The sequence below is a fragment of the Strix uralensis genome, chromosome 2 (genome assembly GCF_047716275.1).
Source record: "Strix uralensis isolate ZFMK-TIS-50842 chromosome 2, bStrUra1, whole genome shotgun sequence".
NCBI lineage: Eukaryota > Metazoa > Chordata > Aves > Strigiformes > Strigidae > Strix > Strix uralensis.
In genome coordinates, this window is record NC_133973.1 from 41566552 (window position 1) to 41590754 (window position 24203).

The 24203-nt window shown below is 36.1% G+C and overlaps 1 protein-coding gene across 5 annotated transcripts in view; it reads right to left on the reverse strand.

The window, feature by feature from the left end:
* Positions 1-24203, reverse strand: part of USP9X (ubiquitin specific peptidase 9 X-linked) — a 107746-nt gene that overhangs the window by 20274 nt on the left and 63269 nt on the right. For 4 of the 5 annotated variants that reach the window (XM_074858517.1, XM_074858518.1, XM_074858521.1 and 1 more), the window contains 16 exons: positions 23828-24039; positions 21873-22113; positions 21512-21661; positions 21292-21412; positions 20670-20800; positions 20131-20409; positions 17365-17490; positions 14739-14864; positions 11230-11396; positions 6113-6221; positions 5373-5519; positions 5110-5256; positions 4086-4308; positions 1585-1805; positions 997-1187; positions 375-548 (listed from right to left, as the gene is read on the reverse strand). In XM_074858517.1, the coding sequence (XP_074714618.1) occupies positions 375-548; positions 997-1187; positions 1585-1805; positions 4086-4308; positions 5110-5256; positions 5373-5519; positions 6113-6221; positions 11230-11396; positions 14739-14864; positions 17365-17490; positions 20131-20409; positions 20670-20800; positions 21292-21412; positions 21512-21661; positions 21873-22113; positions 23828-24039 (2765 nt within the window). The remainder of the gene's footprint in view (positions 1-374; positions 549-996; positions 1188-1584; positions 1806-4085; positions 4309-5109; positions 5257-5372; positions 5520-6112; positions 6222-11229; positions 11397-14738; positions 14865-17364; positions 17491-20130; positions 20410-20669; positions 20801-21291; positions 21413-21511; positions 21662-21872; positions 22114-23827; positions 24040-24203) is intronic. The other variant, XM_074858522.1, reaches the window with a different exon arrangement.

Below are 24203 nucleotides of genomic sequence, written 5' to 3' on the forward strand. Positions count from 1 at the left end.
AAAGACTGATACTTGGGTCAGCTCTATCCACACACTGTAAGACAGCAACAGTTGTTGGCCATGTCTTAAAATATTATACGTTGCATTTGGTCCCTGTTGTTTTTACTTTTAACATGCAAAACCTGTATCTTTTCCTCCTCTGATCAAATCAAAAGGCTTCACATACAATCTGCTACGTAGAAGCAATAATAATCAAGTATTTCAAGGCACATGACACATTAATGTTAAGGCTGTAGAAAAAACACAGTGGCACATTCTATTATCTTAAAAAAACCAAACCAACACAAAAACCCACTCTTGACTGTTGAGTCACTTTTATAAGGATACACACACAGGTTGTTTTTCTGTAAGAAAGAAGAATCTTAAGCACTTACCGATGTGGGCATCCTTGACAAATCTTCTGATCAGCAAAGGACCCTCCTAAAACTTTACTTAACATTGCTGGATGGCCCAAAGCCTTTAAAGCTTCATCTAAACTGTCCACCAAGGAATTAAAAAATTCTAAAGCATCATGCTGCTCACGTAGATTTACAGGTTCACCCCACAGTCTGAAAACAGAAGCATATTCTTGTTAAGTACTTTTTGGTTTGTTCTCCAACAATTTATTTTCTAAAAATATTATACAAGCTATTAATCCCTCTTTCATACTGAGCAAAACTACCTATTGGTTTGTGATACCACCTGTTACTCTGTCCCTGACACTTACTGACTGTTAAGTAAAAACAAGCTTTTGTGTGTAACTTCATACTTAGTTCAAAGTCTCCATATCAAGGTCAACAACTGCTAGAATTCAAAATAATCATCTTGCTGTAAACTTTGGTTTATTAACAGACTTCTGCAGAATGGTGAAAAGGCAGGATAACAGATACAAAGATACAATGCTGCACAAGTTCTGCTAATTTACACTTAACACCACTATCATTTCTTATACTACTATTACTTTCTTGCATTTCAGTGGTCCAGTGAACAGACATCAATATTAAATCTTTTATTTACCTAAATTGTTTCCAAAACCCTCTTGGTACATAGTACTGTAGCCTGGAAGCTGCTAAATGACCAAAAATTACTTGGAGATGCCTCAGAACTCCAATATTGTACTCTTTTCTATCTTCTGTTTTACTCAGTGCTGGTTTGTCTTCATACTGATGTGGATAACCAAACACATCATCTCGTGGGTCAACATTGCTCTGAAAAGCAGAAGAAAATTTGTGCAATTAACTTTGATATGTAGCTGTTCCATAGCTAGTTGTATCCCTTGTTTAATTTAACAATCTAAGGTGTTCCATATTCTCATCTGAAGAAACAAACGATGTCTTTGTACGCATGGTATACAAAGTGTGTTATACAGTGGTGTATGGTGTTTTCAAGTACAAATCCATGAGAAGGAAGTCTGCAAACCCTGCTACTTGGGATCTTTTGGACTGCCTCTCTGGCAGTGAGCCTATTCAAGTAAGAAATACTATGCTATTGTCCCCACTGCTAGCAGTGGAAAGCAAAGCGATTAGCAACTTAAAGTTGTTAGAACCTCTTCATAAAAAATAACTCTATTTTCAAGATAAGCGATTTCTATGTAATTATATCTACCTCATTGTCCTGCTTTTCATCCCCAGACATGTCATCATCTACATCACTGCCTGTGCCTTCAATTGCAAGAATCCCATTCCTGATGGCTGGAATCATGTACAGCTGCTGAATGACAGAATTCATGTAACAAGTGGCACCAGCATTTTTTAGTCCTACAAATCCCTTTGGTGGTCGAGGCCCAACAGGTGGTAGATATTCCCATTCTGTAAGCGCTTCACAAGCTAAAAAAAAACCAGCAGAATATGATTAGGAAACTATTTTGTTATAGAAGAATTAGACCATCAATGCAGTACAAAGGGCAGTTGCATAAAATAGTATTAAGTCTGTTCCACACTGCAGTTTAATAAAACAAATGTTCCATCAGAAAACTTAATTGCTAAAATCAACACAACTTCTATGAACAATAGTTCTGTCTGTAACCTTAACATGACAGCATTTTCTTCTATTGCTCAACTAAAAAGGTGGTCAGACAATTCAGTCCATTTATGTATCAAACAGAAGTCCTCCCAATACCAGCAAGTTTCTCAGCCAAAGAATTTAGTTGAATGAGTCTACAATATATAGCCAATTTATAAGCCTTTCATAAATTTGTAATACTTTTAAAATTACAGTATTTCATCTATGTCTCATTTTTCCTTGTCAGGATGGGAAACAGTTTTAGAGAATGCTATCTATATGACTTGTGATAGATTTTTTCCTCCTGACTCTTCTCCCTCAGATTTCTTACATGGCTTCAGAGTACATTTACAATCACAGGCTTCCTAGGCTAACCTGTTGTTCTGTGGTTCTACACAAAAAACTCTGATGTAAAAAAGTAAGAGAGCATGCATATTTACAAGCAAGCTTTACTTGGTATATGAAACACAAAGCATGCACAGTTCATACATGTGTTCTCTCTTCTGTCTGACATACCATGAAGATCTGGTGTTCTATTGTGCTTATCAAATACTTCAGTGGAAGGAAATGCCATAAAATCCTTCTAATTGTGAGGTGATAAATACACTACTTCCCAATAGAAAAGGGTGAAGAAAAAAAGGATGAGGCAGAGGGGAAAACCATAAAGCTTCCCTTTTCATTTGTTCATTTGAGATGGAACCAAACAGGAACAGACTGAAAAACCTCAAATGACTCACTGATACCACCAACTGGGCAAGTTGCACAGCCATTGTGAGAGGCAGTAGACAATTCCCACTACTGAATACTATTTCTCGTTGCTTATAGTTTTACTAAACTCTCAGAACAGTTTGGGCTGGAAGGGACCTTTAAAGATCATCCAGTCCAAACCCCTGCCATGGGCAGGGACATCTTCCACTAGACCAGGTTGCTCAAAGCCCCATCCAACCTGGCCTTGAACACTTCCAGCGAGGGGGCAGCCACAGCTTCTCTGAGCAACCTGTTTCAGTGTCTCACCACCCTCATAATGAAGAATTTCTTCTTTACATCCAATCTAAATCTAGACTCTTTCAGTTTAAGATCATTGCCCCTTGTCCCGTCACTACAGGCCCTGGTAAAAAGTCTCTCCACATCTTTCTTATAGGCCCCCTTCAAGTGTTGAAAGGCCACGATAAAGTCTCCCCAGAAACCCCTTCTCCAGGCTGAACAACTCCAACTCTCCAAGTCTTTCTTCCAATATGAGCTTGGGTTGGTTTTCTTCTTGCATCCCATCTTCCACCCCTGTTAATATTACGGCCAAAACGGTTTAGCTATCCCATTTAGGGCTGCAGAAAACATGCTCCTGTTCGTTCATTTTTAAGAAAGTCTTAGATGCTTTTTATTGCTAACAAAATCTGTGTTAAGTACGAACCTTGTGCCATCCTTGTGAAAATACACCCAAGTTTCATTTGACTATCAATTTTTTAAACACTAACATTTGCAAGTTGCTATAATCTTTCTCCATTGAGAAGGGGGAAGTTCTTTAAAGTGTGCAGCTGTGTTGAGACAAGGCCAAAATTGAGAGAACAAACATTTGAGAAAGGACTATGACAAGCAGAGCATGAATACAGAACTAAAAAGGGAAACAGGACAGTGGACCTGTGTCTGTGTGTGGACAACGATGACAAATTAGGTGAGCAACCAAGAGACTGGCACTAAAACTAAGCCAAAGATACCTGATGAGGTTCTGGGATTGGTTAGGCAGAGCCTGAAACGATGAGACAAAAGTAGAAGATACAAACAGAATGAGGTTCCTGGGAGCTGGTATGGACAAAGGGGAGTAGCCAGAAATTGGAGTAGGAAGGGTCAGACTGTGTAAGTGACAGGCTGGAACTTGGATGCAACCATGTAGTGCAAGTCAGTACATCTACTGCATAAAGAAGAACAAATGAAGACTACACTGACAAACTTTCCTGTATTTTCACAGCCTGATTTTCCAACATTAAAAGCAGCCACAAGCAAACCACAAACTAAAAAACTCAGCATCTAGTTCAGCTGATAATATAAACAAAACCTACACATTATATACATTAAAAAGTAGAAAATAGGTAATTAAAAATATTACATACTAGTGATTGCTGTACCTATGTAATACATTTCAGTCAAGGTGTCTACTATCTGTTTGAGATTTCGCACACATCCAACTGCTAGTGCAACTAGTAGCTCAAAGCCAGCATTAATAGTAGCTGGTGAACTACAGACTGGTATGGCCTGCTCAGCAGGCAATTCTCCATTTCTCATGTATTGTAGATAAACATTGGATGCCGGAAAGATGAAATCATCTATCAACTCCTGAAAAAAAAAAGAAAAAAATAATCTGTTACCATAGAAATGCACACTATTTTATAACACAATAAGAGTTATTACATAAATTAATGTCTGAGAACCAGAGGAGTACTTAAAAAACCCAAGAATTAAAACTGAGAGCAACACCATAATGAGCTTTTAAATTTAGAACAGAATTAACTCCATTCTGAAGTGGTTCCCTGCAAACCCACCCCCCCACTGCAAGTTAAAAATAAATCTGTATTATTCTTGATTGGTAAAAATTTCCTTTTGCCAAACCAGTATTATCTACAAAGCTCTTTATCAATTCGTGTTGAAAAAGCCAACAACATTCCTGCTGTATAATATCAGAGGTACAAAGAAAACATGTCTGATTATAGAGACACTCAGATGTCATGCATTTGTTCAAACCTGCCATGAACATTAATAGCACTAATTGAGAACATGTGGAGAAAAGACAATACAGGGATAATGAAAGAAAGCAGTCCTGTACAGGACTACGCTGTATCTAGCTCTCTATCCTTGTGCGATGTTTGCAGAGTCTTGGAATAACAGCTCACGAGGTCACAGCAACTCCATACACAGTGGTTCCGAAGAATGGGAACGTTAAGTACTCTTATGAATAAAATGTGTAACATTTTTAAAGAAAACATTACACTCCAATTAGAAGTCCTTGTCAAACAGTTAAATAGGGACCTTTTATGGTTACAGACCACAAGGTGCGAAGCTTCTTTTTACCTGTTTATAGTAAAAAAACCCAAAAAACTAAAAAAAAACCCCTCCACAGGTCAAAAATCTTGGACTTACTTTAATGAGATTAGCACCTCCTTTTTCACAACCAATATGGTATTTCTTCTCAGGTGTCTGGAATGCTAACAACTCTTTTGTTACTCCAAGGTGACCCTCCAAGATCGTTTCTTCAACACCTGTTTCCCCTGTTCTTTTTACTTCATCCTGCCATTTAAGAGAAAGTTAGAATACTCTAAATAATATACATTTAGAAAGCTTAAAACTGTACAACAAAGCAGCAAAAAGCTGATTATCAGAAATAAGTTGATCCTAAAACTTACCCTAATCCTCTTAAGCCAGTCAATTTCATTATTGAGAAGAACTTCAGCATTGGGTACGTTAATATTACTGTTGTAAGCATAGTTAAGAAGATGTCTTAAGAGTGTGAAGTAGTCTCCAGAATGCTTAGCTCGCTCTCTTGCAGTACTCTACGTAAACCAAAAACAAATGATAAGGAATTCATACACGCTTCCACTTACAGTGCCACACAACATATTTTACCTAAAACTGACAGTAAATATGAAAGAAAAGAAATGTAAGGTAATTTTTAACCTTTTAGAAGTTTACAATTGTATTTAGCTGTTAATTAATGACTTCTGGACTATTTTAGTAGCTATTTCTATACCTGAATGGGAAACAAACAGTGAAGCGATCAAATGTTCAAAGAGAACCACAAGGATGCAGAATTGAAAACCCCTAGCAGGCCCAGTAAAAGAAGACAATAATTGAAAATATCTGTGTAATCTGTTCATGATTTTCACTTGAAGGTTAGCATTCACTGAAGATCAAATGCATATATTAAAGCTTATTGCTCATGTTCTTATCAGAAAACGCAAAAAAGTCCCTTTCGCGCTCATCTAAAGTCAAATGGAAATCGACTATGCTGCTTGCCTATAGGTCAAAAGGAATCCATATTTTAGTGACTGTTGTTAATAGCAATTTGCCTTTTCTTGTAGATGTTCTGTCTTATTACTTTTCACAGAAATTCACATTGTACAAGCCTCTACCTCTAAACACTTACCCCTAGAACAGTAAACAGCAGGGTAATGAAGAAAAGGAGAGGTCTCTGTCCCATGCAACACCTGGTAGCCATTAAAAAGAACTGCTCCTGTGCCATCTGACGAACAGTTCTGGAAATCATTTAATAGAATCATTAAATTCAATCTCCCTATCCAAACAGGACATTACAAAAAAATAATTAAATTTGTGCTTATCTGCTTAATGTCATTTTCTAAAACTGCACATAAGAAATGGGAATACTTTAATTATTCACTACGTATCACATTGTTTCTCCTTGCAGTGAAATTTTAGACACATGAATTACTATTACAAACCTGTTCCATAAATCAAATATTTAAAGGTAGAAAAAAAAAAGAAACTTATCAGCACGTAACCACTAAACCTTCACAACTGCCAGCAAATATTGCATAACACAAGCAATTTGCAACCCTAAAAAATGTCTTGTTTTTTCTAATCAAGCACCAGTTGGGCTTGAAAGACAAAACAGAACTACTCCAGTAATACTGCTCTTATGTATCACTACAGCAGTTTGCTGAACATCTATGAAGTGATCAAAATTTATCATTAGTAAGAAATGAGAAAAGATGACCCCCTAAAAATTGAAGTGGCTAGAATTAAAGGAAATTTTCCATATAAGAACTCAATCTAACTACTGGAATAATGTGGGAATGGATAAGCTCTTAAGGAAAAAAAAAAAATAAGGCAAACCCTATTCTTTCAAGTTGTAAGACTAATTATCTGAGCATTATATATTGTAAAAACTGTTAGAAACAACTCCACTTGGGTGGGGAGAGAATACAAATGAATGCTGTGCTTTATGAAAATATCTCAACATATAAGAAACTGAATTTCACAGGGTCTTTTTGGTGTGGTGTCATTGCTTTCTGCCCATGAGGTCACTGTGGAAAGCATATGAAAGAATCCTATTCCCTTCAGAGTTCTTTCACGTGCGGTTAACTGTACTTCAAAGACATGCAAGAATGACCATGAGGACTGAGTAAAGATGCACCTAGCTGAGCACCCCACCTCTGTTACACACCTAAGAAAGTGCACAAGAAGGAAGCATGCAGTGACACTTCTCCAGAATGTTCTCTCAGCTTCTAACAATTTGTGGTTCAGGAAGACTACCCAAAGCAGTATTTCATAGCTCTCACTGGACAAATTCATGAAAGAACCCCTCAAACTATTTCCAAACTGAAGGTTTACACTGCTTAAATGTTATGCTCAAGAACTTCTTGACAAAGAAACACTGTTTTCTATTTATTCTCCCTCTGCTACTTCTGATTTTAAAGGTCTCTGTGGTATTCTCCTCCCATCATTTATCTCTTCTCCAGTACGAAGTGCCCCAAGCTATTCAGCTGTTTCTCAAATGGAAGTAATTTCAGAGCTTTGATCTCCCTTGTCACCCTTCTCTGATCTTTGCAAGTTCTACTACACTGCTTTGAGTTGCAGAAGACTGTGGGGTGGAGGGGGTCTATTTGGTTCTTAATAATAATTGACATTTTATGGGATCTGATTGCTGAGCCAATGTTTTCATAAAACTTCTCCCAGAAATTTCTTTAACATACAACCCTTCAACTGCTCGGGACACATCACACAGACACTCCTCAGGTTCAGGCACTTAAAGGCAGAATGAAATAGATAAAGGTGGTGTTTTCCTAAAGTGAGAAGTGTGACCAAGGAAACACATACTTCACACTGTCATGTCTCATAGTATGCAGTATTTGAACAAAAGTATTGTACTTTCATGAGGCTATAACAATCTAAGAGCTCTTAAGGAACCATGGGAGGGATGCAGCTGCCTAAACACAGGCATCTAGTGCCATGTTAGACACCATGACAACAGCACAGAGCTGGCAGATAGGACACAAGTCGCATGATTAACTCACACGGTGAAACAGCTGGAGGCCAAATGCCTCCACTAAGGCAGGCAACCTGAATCCCCTCCTACTGACAGCTCCAGGATACAGATTTCTGTTTAGTTAACAGAAGTCAACCTCTTTAATGGGTATAAGTACCATTGCTTTACACAGGCAGTAAGAATTTTTATTTGTATGGGCCACATGTGTGGCCACCAAACACTTTGCAGCCATCAGCAGAATATTTCTGGGTTCCAGCATCATTTAGGACTAACTGTTCTGCTATCTGCTGTTGACTAAGTCAGTCTTGTATTCAGAGGTCACCACTATAAAATCAGTTACCTTGGGTAGTAAGAACTGCTCTAGTATTTAGTATTAAACATGTTGCATTCTGTTTCTCAATTTATAGGTAGGATGGTTATGCTATGAGGAAACTGCAGAAGTTCCATCAACCTTTGAAAGAAACAAACAAAACCCACCAATCCATCTGATTTTTTCCAGAGAGATCATATTTGTTAAATCTGAACTTGATCGTCTTCCTTGTCTTTTATGGTGCACCAAAAACATTTTCTCACATGCATATTTTTGCTCACATTGTTCTCTGATTGAGGAGAGGAGATTAGAGAACAATAGTTGAAAATGGAAAGATATTCAGAATTCTGTCTGGTATTTGCTAAACCTTCTCTGCACTGTAAACACTAATTTGTTTCCACATTAATTCAGGAGAGGAACTTCTTTTTTAGCTTAGTTCAACTTCAATTTCAAAGCAGTCTTTGTTTCTACTCATGTTTATGCTGTTCTATCATGTAATAATGAACAGTTGCATTCTAAGTGAGATTATCATATATATCATAAGTTTTACAAACATGAGAGGAAAGAGATCAATGGTTAGCTTCTTGTACTGATAGTATCTAGTGGAGAAATAAAGCAGAGAAAAGGAGCTGAACAGCAGTCCACTTGGGTAAGAGAAGCCCTTGAAAATTTTATCCCCACTGACAAAAAAAACCAAACAAGCCCCACCCATTAACGCTATTCTTATTTTTAAAGGGCAAAAAGCTAACATAGCTGGGGAATTAAGCCACTGCTGTTCAGACTTAGGCTAACATGCTAACAAAATATGTGGAAAGAGAAGCCCCAGCTTGGGGACACATCTAGTTTCTTCCAGTATCTTAGGAAGGAAAGTACAACAGTCAACTATTCACTAGGCATAACAATATGAAATAGTTGGGATTCAAGTTCAGTCAACAAAGCCCCTATCAGCAAGAAGAATAACCATTGGAAGAGACTAGCAAAACCATGACTGATATTCCCATCTGTAAATCAAGACTATAGGTTTTGTTGAAAAGACATTCTGCCTCCATCACGAACTGTGTTAGATGGAATCTGCATAATGAAACTCAGAAATGTTTAAGATTTATAGATTTAGAAGCTCCTGATTTGAACCAGTAGTTCAATTCCTTAAGGAAATATGACCAGAACAGAAAAATCCTCACAAAGAGCATCTGCAGTTTTCAAAGACCGAAAGAGTGGTAACAAGTCTTAATACCAAAGTCTAACTGAAATATAAACAAATGCCAGTGAACACTTGAGAAATGTCACTTAAATTCCAAATACAATGCCAGAAAGCCAGATAACTACAGTGAAATCTATTATAAAAACTATCACCCATTACTTATATTTGTACAATTAAGATCATGTAAAAAAGCCACAAATCTGATAAATCTTCAGACTTACATCAAAAAATCAAAGAATGGGGCAACACATGCTATTCAGCTGTACTGGTACTCTGAATTTGACATGTGGCCAACATACACTTAATGTCAAAATAGTAACTTGATATCAGCTGTTGAGAGTTTTAAAAATAAAATTTAGTGATTTCTTACTCATCAGCCTTGAAAGTTACCAAAAATAGTGAAGGACAGCTTGTGTCACTTAACATGTAAAATTACAACATACATTCGTCAGCATGTTTTGTTAAACTTCTCTAAAACTGATAATAACATGCTTCAGTGAAGCTGAAAATTCAACATCCTATACCACAGGTTGCAAACTAATAGAGCTTGTGGGATTCCAATAACAACACTCCAGTTTCACCACTGTCTGCAAATAGTTCATTGTAAAGAGATACTCTGATAATACTATTGGTCCTTTTGTCATGGTGAATATTCCTCAACATAAGACCTTTTAGCCTGTTTTATCCATAGAAGTAAAAAACCCAAAACATGGTGCTGAAATTCCGACCCCATTCACCTGAGAGTGCCAGTCTGACTCCACTTAAAATGTACTGAAAGGCTTAGACAACTTCACTAACTTCTGATCTCTGTCATTTCTCAAAGAAAAGTTTAAGTATTCATGGAACAAGAGCGGAGATATCTTACAAAACTAGAATTAAATCTTTAGGAACAGTTCAAAGCACAGGTAACTAAGTTTAGTAACAACATACAAAAACTTTCCACCTGGATGGTTTCTAAGAATACACACCCCAATACTTCACATTATATATTCAGATGGGCTAAAAGTCACAAAATACACATCATACAGATGCTGTGTTGTGCAGATGCTGCCTAGGGAGATCTGTAGGAATAGCTTTGAGATAACAAGAGATGCCTGAACTCTATGGCAGGACTGCAGGGCAACTGAACCACACATTGCTCTTGGCAGCTTCTGCTGGTTTTCCCTGTTCATCTGTCCCCCAACAGTACTAAGAGTTCCTCCAAGACACTGCTACTGCATCAGGTGACAGCTCTATATGTGAGTCACATGAAGAGTCTCAAGTGTAGCACTCTAATGTAAGAAAACCACAAGATTAAATCTTAACTTCCCCCTCTCCTCAAACTGCTACTACTGTATCTTGTCTTTACTTACCAGAAAAAGTATAGGAAAGTTCTTCTATACCTAAGTCACTTAAATACTCTAATGTAGCAAGCATTCACATAACTTCTGAAAAACAAAGTACCTATTATTTTATTCTAAATAAGTTGTTCTAAAGCCATCAGTAGCACATTACAAGGCATCCATCTGGCTTGACAATATCCTCCTTATGAGTACAAAGAAGACTGGGACTGATAGAGCTACCACTTTAGGATAGATATCCAAATTACAGATATATATATTGCTAAACAATAAAGTAAGATGACTGCAGAAAAAAAAAAAAATCACTTAAATTACAGGTCACTGCTCTGCGTTTATAAGCTTTATATTAATTTTGAATTGTAAAATAATATATGCGATTAAAAAAAACCCCACCACCAAAACTTACTTGCTGTGACAGTGCAATAGCAAATCAATGATAAACGTCTGCCATGCTTTTTCTTTACTGAGTGCATCCAGAGCCGTTGGAATCAAAGCAAAACACAGGGTCATCACCTCCAATGCTTCACAGCAAACTTGTTCATCTTCCATGTCTGGTTCATTTCCTGCATTTGTCTGTGAAAATAAACAAGAGAGCACAAAGTGGGTATAGAAAAAAATCCCGTGAAACCCAACTGGCTCCAAGGTATATGCACTAAATACAAACACAAACCACAAATTTGTATCCTAAGTGATTATTTGTGCCAAGTATTTTATACGCTCCACTCAGATGTGATTCAAAGCACTATGTAGGATGACCTGAACTTCCAGTACTGCGCTTCTCAAAGGAGGATTCCAAGCATGAACTTAAGGAGCTAGAAGTTAAATAGGAAGGCTTGTACACAAAAGTTGTATCAGTTAGTACTGTTGGATTTTTTTTGTTGCCTTGTATTTGGGTTTTGTTTGATTTTTAAATAATATGTTTTTCTTTACTACTCAGAACCTGGAGTTTAAAGCTTTGGAAATAGCTACTACTTAAACAGAAAAAGGCTATAATGATGTATAATTCATCAAGAAGTCCAGTTTTCAAAGCTCTGATACTCAAAACTTATTTGACCAAAAGCTTCTTAATACCATTAGAATTTATTCAGCACTTCACTATTTTTCAGAATCATGAAACAGCTGAACCAAATTTCAAACATAGTTGCTGTGGTGATTTTTGAAATAGAAAGGACAGTATTTCTAATTGGTACATAGGTTACTTTTTCAGTTAAATACTTGAATCAAGTGAGCTGAGTTTGGTACATTTTTCCAAAGCAAATACTTTGACAATAAAAGCAAGCCCTCTCCTCCATCTAAGCCAAAATTAATTAGCTTGAAGAAGTTCTGAAGAAACTGAATGTGATCAGGTTTCAATCTTAATTAATCAGTAATCATGGCTGCAGGTTAGCAACATTAACCAGGGGCATAAAGTAAGTATTTGTTTTATATATGGAAAGGTATCAAGACTAAGTAAGTAGAAAGAAGAGATTACAATGCAGAAGAGGTAACTAATTGTAAACAGCAGCAGAAGAGGACAGAGTGTATCCTCAGTCTGGCAAGACACTATTTTGTCTTTGCACAACAGCTAAAACTCAGAGACTGTCACTACCACTGCAGCGGGAGGATGTGGTGATTCTGACACATCTCAAGATACGAAAACAAAAGCAGAATGCTTTCAACAAGTCCAGGGCTGTACCTGTTCTGCACTTGAAGACATGTTTAGAAAAGAAAGTTATTTCTGCATGGGTGCAGGGATGTAGTAGAAAGGCAAAGTGCATTTTATACTTAACGAAGGTCTTCCCTATACTCAGGGACCAAGAGCTGATGGGTCTGTACAAGCAGCACACTTGCAGTATTTCCGGTGGGTATGGGCCTTCTCTCAGCTAATAAAGAAATGGTGGTTTGACACCACCAAAAGTTGCACACAGTCTTCTTCAACTCTGAGAGTACTCCCATACCAGAATTTTTTGAGGCGGGAGGCAGAAAAGACTCCATCGAGTTATGCTCCAAAAATAATTTATCTTGTCTTTAAAGTTTAATTGAATTTACCAGTTAAGTTCAGAAGCTTCTTGAAGTGCTTGCAACATTCTTTCAGAATTCATACTTGATGGGACTACTCTGAAGTGCATCTTAAAAAAAACCATTTACCATAGTTGCCTTTGATGTTTTTAAGAATCCTGACATGTAATTCCTGATTCCACAAAGATCAGTCTGCTTTTGTTCTTAAACTAACATTTAATGATAAATCTCTACCCCACAGACTTAGCAATGCTCCTACAACCTATGAGTTAGAAGTCGAAGGTTTAGAGGTCAACTTAGAAAATTAAAAGCATTTTCTTAAAATATTTTTTCGTCTAAGTCAGTGTTTGCTAGTCACTGGTATATTCAAAAATCTCTGTAAAACTACCATAGGAGTTACTTCCTCTCATGTACAACCAAATGCAGTTCTCTGAATTTAAGAATGTGTCTTGCATCATATTCCTCTATTTCTGCAATACTTTCCCCTCTTTTAACGTTATTTTAACAAAGAGTACTTTACTCCCCCTTCTTATTACTTCTGCAATTTCTTCCTCTCTTTAGTTTCCAATTTTCCCCTTCAATTTTTATTTCCCTCTTGCCTAGCATAAACCAAATGCAGCTGCCATTTATTACAAATGTCCATATAAGTGTCAGTAAGAATAAAAAACACCACCGCACAAAAAAAAAATCTTTGAAGGATGACTGATAATGATAGCTTAGATTTCGTCTATTTTAAAACTTCAGCTGTTTGAAAGTATTTTTACAGAATGTAACAGTACGATTTTCACCCAGAAAAATGTCAGAAAAGAGCATTTAGGTATATTTTCCTTTAGGTGTATTTTCTCTAGTACACTACTGCTCTTAAAACATCTAATGTATAGATATAAGGGCACATCTTCATGTGCCTGGACTGTCACACTAACTAAACCACGTTTGATATGCTAGTTTATCACCTACAAAAAAACCCCCACCCATCCCGAAACAAACTAAGACTCCACCACCCTCCCCCAAAACCCCAGCTTATTTCATGAAGTCACTCTCATAGCAATAGAAGCAGATGCCATTATACCACTATGTAAGCTAAATGGAGAGGTGCTGCATTTTGCTGAAGTAAATACTCTTCCCCTAATTCATCATTTAAGCACAACAGCTAATATACCAGGAATAAAACCTCCTCATATATTTCTTTCCCTTTTACTCTCATGCAGGTATTGATGAGTACTAAACTGGATTTTTTATAAGACAAGCAAGAGAAAATGTTTAGAAAACAAAAAAATATTCTTCATTGTCCAAATGCAGATCACTATTTCCAATAACTTTCAGCAACATTTGTTAAACACAAGGTGTGTGATAACATACTGATATATAAGCTCCAGCTCCAAACTATTTGTGTAAACTACATGTGAAACCATGAAGATGCTTTATATATCTACATAATAAGAGTAAAAAAAAAAATGCAGGATTAGCAATTATTTTGTTTTACCAGTGCTTCAGTGCTAACTTCCAATCAGTTAGCTCGTTTCGCATTCTAGACTGCACATATGCTTTAAATCAACTTCTGTAGAATAGACCTTTTAAAGTCTGAAGACTAGAAAAATCAGCATTGCAAGAAATGCTTATTCCTTATTTAGATGCAGAATCTAACTGGGGTAAAAACATGTTACAGCAGCTTACAGAACTGGCGCATTTTTGAACTGACACCAGCATCAAGCTGCAATTAATAGTTCCTGAGAAAAGGGATTTGGAATAGAAAATTAAACTGTTGTATGACAACTGACATACCAGACTCCAAAATACGTCATCACAAAGATACCTACCTAAACGCCCATCACACTCTAAGCCTGGCCTGGTTAACACCGTCCCTTCTGTAAACAAAGGAACAGTTATACAGAAAAGAAGTTGCTTAGGAATTCTTACCTTTTCATAGATTTTACTAATTTCCTCATTCGAGCTGAAAACCAGCTGAACTGACCCACAACCTGATGCCCAAACAATTTTTTGTACTGCCCTAATAACACAGATATCAGGGATGTATTTTGAAGCCTGAAAAAAAGAGAAACAAACATTAAAATGCAGTTGCAAGTAACATTACAATGGATTCTAAATTCTCATAATGTATTTCATAGAAGTCTACAAATTCTACAATTTAAAATTTATAAATTCTACAATTTTAAAATTTACAAGTTTACAATTTTAAAATTTAACAAGCATTTTTTCCATAAATAGAAAAAGATGTATCTTGAAAAGCATTTGTACTTATGCAATATTTCATCTTTTAATATATCTAACATATACGCTACTTTATATTACAGAATCTTAAATCATAATGCTGCAAGTATAAGGAATTACAAGAAAGTGAACATCTTTGATAAATAACCAGCAACAATTTGATTTTGAGTAAGATTTAGCAGAAACCACCAACTTCAATGCTAAAGCATTCTTAATTTGGGAAAAAAACCCCAACAAACCACTACGCATGCATCTGGAAGGCAGCTAGCATCTTAAGTAATTAACAAGTTGAAGTTATTTTAGGGCTTGTCCCCTCCATGATACTTCTTGTGCTAGCTGACAGCTAGACAAACTAACGCTTATCATGTACATGATTAATACACATGGACTGTTTTATATTCAAGTTATACAGGGTTTAAAATTATTAAGAACACAGATCGTGTATCTTATGAACGAAGAATCACTCCAGTATTTTGGGCACAGTCTGAGTTAACATCCAATAGATTCTACTGATATACATACATCACAAAACATACTACAACTGCCATTAATTTATACTTTGTATCAACTTTCAAAAAACCCCTCTGAATCTAGCTGGAGTGTATAATTAAAAGTAGAACTCTCCGAAAATAGGCAATCTTTAAAAACAGATGGCAGACAGTTCTCAGATTTCAAATTTTATTTTTCTAATGCTCAGACTTAAAAAAGGAACCTCTAAGAAGCTGAACTAGTAAGTTAGCTGCATCAGGAAACCTCAACAATGTGCATTCTTGCTACTGATATGGACCTCAACAGTAGTTAGAAGAAAAATAATAGGTATTTCACCTTCGTCACAAACAAAGCAACCTTAAGAGTAACAGCATCACAAGAAAACTTTGTCAGACAGAAAAAGAACATTTTCTTTTTTAATCTCATTGTGAAAGATTTCTTTCTGTGCTGTAGTCTGTCTGGCCTATGGAAACCACGTCAAATTTATTTTTTTTTAAAATTGTGAAGTCAGGTGAAGAAAGTATTTGACCATCAAAACGTTAAAAGAAAAAAATATATTTCAAAGGCAAACTACAATACATATGAAATTTAGATCAACAGCAGTTTTCATAATTTCAGAAAATTATAGTCAATACTTAAACAGCAATATTCTGTAGCTTCTTGTAAAAGAGATTCAGATTTTGTTTGCTCTGATGTGCCCAGTGAAAGAAAAATAATTATTTATTAGAAGTCCTCTGAAAAGGACAAAGGCAGCATTAAAAGCCTTTCCTCATACCCCACCTCCACTTCTTCCATGGAAAGAAGTTAAGTAAATCAGAGTTCAGGTCCCTGATTTTACACATACAATCACCTATGGATGCAATACCACCACTAATGGACAGCAGATGGTTCAGTCTTGCAGTCTAATACACTGCGCTTTCTTTAGACACTGCTCTTTGTTCAGAAGAAATAGTGTACTTTTCAACATGAAGATGGTAATACAAGACTACTTTTATTTAGATAGCCCAGAAATGTTTTGGAAATAGTTTGCAGAGATTCTATACAGTATAGAAAAACAATATTCACTGCTTCCACACTGGAAACTGAGGGATGCCGATTCACCGTGGAAGAGTAAGTTACAGTAGTTCCAATTTTAGCTTCTTCTGAATTCAGCAGAATTCACTAATGTATTCACTAACATGACTCATAATTCCAAATCCAAATGGGGTTTGGTCATACCGTACAGATAAGACTATTATATTTGCAAAGCACATTGTTTAACCCTACCGAGCTCCACAATATTTATTTTTCACTTGTAGCATTAATGAATTTTCAATATATAAAGAGACACTGGTCACAATTTGAGACTCTTCTCTTTCAGCATTTAAAGCCATATTCAATATTTTAAAATTCTCCCCTTTTCTGTGTTTCTCTTCAAGAAGAGAATGTTACTCAGAAATCAAAACATGTAAGACCAAAAAAAGAAGAAAGTATCACAAAAATGCTTTCAAAATACCCATTAACTTCTTTAAATCTCTTACATCAAGTTTCTGAAGTTCTGCTCTAGGTGTAACAATATTCATAATCCACTAAAGAGCTTGTACAGAATCTGCCTAGTTCGGTTAAACCAGTTTATGCAATTAGACACTGAATTTTGTAATTGCATATGGGAACAATTCATTAAATACTTCTAGTTAGTTAACAACTTACGAACCATATGAACGTTACCTAAAATGTTTTGTGGCACTTTAGATGGAAAATCCACATCTTACAAAGCAGTAAATTTAAGGATTAAAAAAAAAGATACTACAGGGAAAAAAGGTGACACAGAAAGGAATTCACTAACCTCATCAGATATTTGCTGTGCAAGACGTATTGCTACATTTCTTAGCATGCATTCTGAAGTTGGATTAGGAATGTTTTGTAGGGCATTTTGTAGCACCACTGCCTGGTCATGTGTAGCCTGGTTTATCTGGAAGAAAGCATTTCTTATATTTATTTTTACATGGAAAAAAGAAAGCAAGAAGATAGGAAAATATAAATTACTTAGAAAGGTTTGGTAGAAGTAGATAAGATCTTGGAAGGAAAACTACTTACAGAAACTGCAAACACCAAGAAAAATAACCCCCCTCATTTTCAAATAGATACCATCACATCTGAAGACACCGTATGCCAGAGTGGTATGATCATAGAGCACAAGTAGTTAAGAGGAGATGCATTTGCTGAAAACTACTTAGGTTTGGGAGTTTGTTTATTGATCAGATTATTTCAAGTTAACACAATGTTCAGAATCACAATGCCTCCTTCCTTTTCTGGTGATGTAGAAAAGAAGGGGTTTGGTAGAACAATGGGCTTCCCTCTGGATTAGCTAACAGTGTCCAGAGAGAATATGGTTGCAGTGTTCATTACGGTTAAGTACACTTTCAACTTTTGAATTAGAGCACTATTGAAGAATTCTGTTCTGAATTATCCTTACTTTTCTTTATTATACTTTCACAACAGAACAGCAGCAAGACAAGTATTTTTCTTTTCTGTATAGAGTTCCTTCTTGGGCTGACAGAGCTTCACAGTTTTGACAGTTCAAAACTGAAATGTTTGTTTCCTTCTTATAGACAAACTTGCTTGAAAAGACTGTGCTGTGGTTACAAGTTAAAACTTATTGTACGAAAGAGCTTCTACATTTTCTCCTACCATTTCATCCAAAAAACCTGTCTCAAATGCTGCTCAAAAGACATACTATGAGTTGTTCTGTAACACCTGGCACTGGTCATATCCCTTTGCTTTGTCAGTCTCACTGATACCTGGTTCGGGGAACAAAATTACAGAACTCCACTGAAGACTAATAGAACTTACGCAGTCAATTAGCTATTGGAAGTGGGCTGTAAGTGATCAAACACAATATATGTGGGGGCAAATCAGGATCGATGTACTAGAATACTATGTTTAACAACATTATTGATTCAACTTTCTATGAAAGCAAGGAAGAAAATAAAAATGTAAAAGATTGAAGTGACAGCAGCAGACTGGTAACTGGAAGACTGCAGACACATAATCTTGGTTACTTCATTCTCTTAAGTATTAATGGAAAGCCAAGACAAAGTTATGCTATGGTACTAACGCTTTAGATAAGACAGATAAAAGGTATTTACAAATCTCACCTCCATCCTAAAGTATAAGCTTATTAGTGCTGCAGCAATAAAAAGTATCAAGACCAAACTCCTTCAAACAGGATGATGATGACAGCAAGTATAACCGTGTTTTTTCCAACAAATCAATTAATAATAAAGTTAGATGTTTGCAACAATAAACAGTGAATGTCAGCAGTCATGGACAAAGGTTACCACCTCCTAAGAGGTCAGCATAAATCTGTTTCAAACAGTACTTCAAGACAGCTGATGTTATTTGTGTTCCAAACTGCTTTTTGAATAATCAACATAAGAAAATAGGGCAGTAAAATTTACTCATTTTAAATAGACAAAGGATAGTGTGGAAAGCATTTTTTCTTTAAGATGTTTCTATTATATTCTAACACGAGACACGAAAAGGGATCTTCACCTCCTTGTAATCGTCAAGAGTTTTGATTTCCTTGAAAAAGAATGAATTTGGTATCTTCCAACAGATGCAGCTGACCAGAACAGATATTTACTTTTCAGACTTAAGGGGAAGGTACTTCTCTGCTTCAGAGATGGATCTTGGTAAATATTCTGGAAGAAAGTATTCTGAAGTGGGCCCCTCTATGTGTTCTTGAGTACAGGCTGATAGCTCAAGCAACTATTCAGGACCGAATGTCACAAAAGAAAAAAAAAAAACCATAGCTTGAATATCTGGAAGCAAATGTCCTAGAAGGACAGTAGCAAATTTCAATTTTTGGCCTCTATGTTGTATGCCTGCTGTAAGAAGGCAGAAATAAAATCTTGACCCACAACCTATTTGTCCAGATGTAGAAAAACTAACTAGTCACATTAAATGTGCATAAAATCTACTACTACAGACACATGAGAGCACAGTTTAGAACACCTGTGTTACACTCTCACTTTTCAACTCTGAGAAATCTTAGAGTAGGACACCTTTCAACTATCAACACGTAAACTTTGCAATGTACCTAGCTGTTCTCCGCAAGAATTTTCCACAAGCAATGGACAGAATTAGGAATTTAGCAAGCTCAGGATTTATTTTTGTGTACAAAAAGGGCTGGCACGACTCAATGTCAGTTCTGTTGTTTCATTCTCTAATCATAAGTAAGAGACACAGGAAATTCAGAGGCATATGCTTCAATAGACTCAACAGCTCAAAAGAATCAGAATTCGCATTTATGGGATAGATGTACTTGAAAGTGGAAAGTTACCCGTACTGACAATCATGCAAACCATTGAAAATCTCATAAAGAGCAAGTGGATCTCACACCTAACTTTTCTACAGTCTGAAAGAAACAGGACTTGTTTAGTAAGTTTATCTCTTTTTTTAGAATCATCAGACAACATTATCTGGATGTACTGTGAGTTCTTGACATGCAACTCACTCAAAGAGATTGTCAATGGAGACTAGATAGATGTTGCAGACAATATAAAAACCAGAGTACATTGCTATTTCCAGCAAGGAAGATTTATATTACCGGTGAAATTGTACTTGTGCCTTCCACAACTGGCTGACAAGCTTCTGCCACAGCTCGAACATGGCCGTATCCAATTGCTGTTAGCAATAATTTGGCTATTTTTAGAGCATTAAGGTAGGCACCCCTTCGAGTTTCCATATCTGCGTTTGGCAGAAAGTTATTTCTAGTCAGCATGCTCAATACAAGAGGCAAACCACCACTTTTTAAGAAGTTGTATTGGAAGTCACTGGCATCTTCTCCCAGAGGTGCACTGGCAGGCATTAACAAGGCATAAACTACCTGTAGAACAAAATACAGAGTTAACGAACAGAAATGCACTAGCCTGGTTATAGATGATTGAACATGAGACTATGCTGGAATGCTACTTAAGCAATGCTTTGACAGCACTGGCCATACACCAGTTTATTTCAGTAAACTGTTAAGTATTTTCAAATATTAATTTCAAACCAGAATTTGATCTCGGGCTTCCATAATGTTACAGAAAGGATTGCCAAAGAGAGAGTTAAGATTTTTTAAAGAACACGCAAAGCTTCACAAACCTCTGTTAGATACAGCACTTGTGAGGCAGAAGGACCAAAGAATAGAGAATCAAGGGATGGACTAAGGCTGCTTTCCCCAAGCTTTGCATGATCTAAACAAATAGCTCTTAGTTTCTCAACCGTAGTGTTATCTGCAATAAAAACACAACTTATAAACATTTTGTAACAAAAGTACTCCAGAACAGGCCAGTAGTATTTACAATTATAAATCTGAAAAATTCTAAGTGTATCAGAAAAGTTGCAAAAAATGTAACTGACAGACAAGATCAGACTCTGAAGTGTTCTGCAGTAATTATTTCTATCCGTACAAAAGCGATCCTATTAAAGCAGTGCTACAAAACCACTTCTAAATACAATGGTTCTCCCCGTTCTCACTGCAATGAACTGCTCTGTGGCACTGAACCCCAGTATCAGCTGCAAACTATGCAACTTTATATTACAGACAAGAAAAAACTATTTGGGAAATACATTTACAAGCCCAATTAGAGTAACAGTCATGAATTACAGTATCAATAAATTACTAGAAAGTAGAAAACACTCCCCTATATTAATTTTTATGTAACAGGTGAGAAATTATTATACAGGACACTGCAAGATAAAACAAGATAAAATTAAGTTTCACCTGGTGGCATGAGCTTCATAAGAACACGTGCTCCATCTCGAAGAGGTGGCATATTTAGGCTACTGCCCAAGTCTGCAACTTGCCAAAGAAAAGAGATGTATCGAGGATGCAGTGACATGATCTTAAAACAAACAAATAAAAAACCCCATTAAAATTGTTAGTTAAAGACAAAGTATAGGGAAAAAACGCTTTTAAACTGTTCATTTCAGAATATGCTTACCACTCCAGGCAAACAGCTTTCAACTTCTGGATTTGGACCATCGCTGTAGTGATTGCCATGGTTGCCCGGAGAACCAGTTGAAGAGTCAGAAGAACTATCTGGACTTGAGGGCATATTGGAATTTATCTGTGTGAGCTTAGCCGTAATTAGCTGAAAAACACAATCATAGTTTTAATACTATGAAAAAATGAAGATTCTTTACTAAATAAGCATCTGATATAATGTTAATGGCATTAATACAAGGAGGAAGAAAGGAACTATTTCACAAGATTAAGTGATCCCACGCATGGTATTTTTCAAACATTTACAAGAGGGAAGCAACATCCAAACTGACATGAATTAATCAACCTGCAACACTTACCGTTTTATCTTTGAGATTCAACTGCCCAATTAATTTTCTATCATCTGCAGGGTCCACCAGCTCACCACCAATGAACAGTTCTACTTTTGTGTGCGCACTATTGGCTTTAATACGATTGAGAATACAACGCCGTACTTGGCCAATTGTGTCATTTGTATGAGACCAAATATCCAAATCTTCCACCTGGCGGCCTTGGTTTGGAAAACGAACTACCAGTGTGATATGTTTACCACGGAAAGCTCTGAAAATAAGTAAGATAAACAGATAAAGTTATTTCTGCCCTCATGAAATAAAGTCTTTTTCCTGCTGTATTTTGTGCAGCGTATATTTCAACATCAAATATTTACATATGGTGATATATTCCAGCCTGAGACTATTTTATGAAAGCCCCTGCAATTACGCAAACATAACACACAGAAACTTTCAAGAAGCCACACTCCACACAAGTGCATTAAACATATGGTCAACTTTACATTCGGGTTAGGAACACTGACAGAATTTTTAAAAGTCTCTTATGAGGTTTTAGATCTTTTCTCTTGCTTGTAATTTCCTGATCAAAATGTGCAAATAAAGCTCAATCAGACTGGCAACTGTGTTTTGCTCTTTTAGCAAAACAACTCAGTTTTAAATACACCAAGATCAGAAAAAGCCATCAGGTTACCAAGTCTTAATGCCTTATGTCAAAAACTGTTAAAAGTTTTACACTAGAATCCAATTTTAAAAATCAGCATGCTTTTAAAAAATTCAAAGAGGTAAAAAAAAGAAAAAACATTTTCACACTAGCAGTGACCACACTTTGCACAATGGCAGGGAACTCATTAGGAAAGATGTTGCCAGATAAGCCCAACAAACTAATCCCATGCAACAAAAGGCAGTAGAAATTCCTCATTAAAAGATCCTTGTTAACAAGACCTGTGTAAAAGTTAGTCTAATCAAACAAGCAGCCCATATAAAAAAGGATGCACCTGCAATCAACAAGAGAACTTAGTCAGGACTAATCAATCAATATATACAATAAAAATGCTGTAGGAACACTGCAAATTACAAATTACATCAGGAAGAAACGGCAATCTCCTCTATTTTCTTGACAAAATGAGCATGTAAAATAATGGGACAACAAACCCCCACCATGTCTAAAAACGTGTTAGGCTGCTTCATAAATTCATAGCAATTTGAGTGTATTCCTTATGTATTTTTGAGACTTTCTTCCCACAGAAAGCAGCTACTAACATTGGAATATTTAAATAGTTTTCCGTTCGGCGTTCCTCTCTCAGGAAATAAAAGTATTTTGTTTGTGAAAACATCTACACAACACTGGATTTAAGCGTCTCCTTTTCCTCTGTACAAAAGGCAGAGTTAAAGAAGGAGCAGCTAGGATTTAAGAGAAGTTTTTACTCAAAGACAAGGATAAGAAGAGTGAAGGTATACAGAAAATAAATATACTGTTCTCTTATTCTGTGCAAGTCCCTCATAAAAAGAGGAACTTACACAGAATATTTCACTTAGAGATAATCCTATATTTAAGCTTGCAAAGTAGGATTAGCATCTCTGTGAACAACTCTGGAAGACGAAAATATAAATTAACATGTTTCTTGTATAACAGGACTATGAAAAACAAAGCAATTTTGCCCATGCTAACTTAAAGAATGGTATTGCTTTTAAATAATTATCTGCAAAGAAATACATCCTAAACAATCTAGCCACATGGTATGTTGTGCTAGTTATAGAACAGAATATAAGGCACAAGCTTATTATCAGGTCTGATGTCCCTTTTATATATGCCTGATCTTTCAAATTTATTTTTTTTTTTTACTACAGATCAGAGTTTCATGTTTAGCAGAGAAAATGGAATTCTGAAACTCTATAACAGAAACCCTTTAGAATGTAAAAATCAAAGATATTAGTAGTATTTTAGTTAAAAGAAATCAATCACAGTAGTACATTTTCACACATACCTTGACATAGGTAGAATAGTTCTTTCTTCGTGGTAATCACTGTCACATTCATTTATATACTCTCTTAAAACAGTCAACACTCTCACCATTCGTATTGCTTCTTGTCTTGCACAATTGATACTGTCTTTATCTCCATCCAACACACACAATGTATCATAGGAGGCTTTTAGACGATCAAAACAGGACTGAATGAAGTCTTCATGAATCACTACCTAATTACATTAAAAAAATCAGTGCAATTACAAGAAATATTAAAAATCATCTTTTCAACATGATAATCCAATGGTAGAATTAAAAAAACGCAACAAAACGAAACCAGGTACCTTAGTCTATAAAGCTATTTTGTTCAACTTCAGAATGAACTCCCACTGACAAA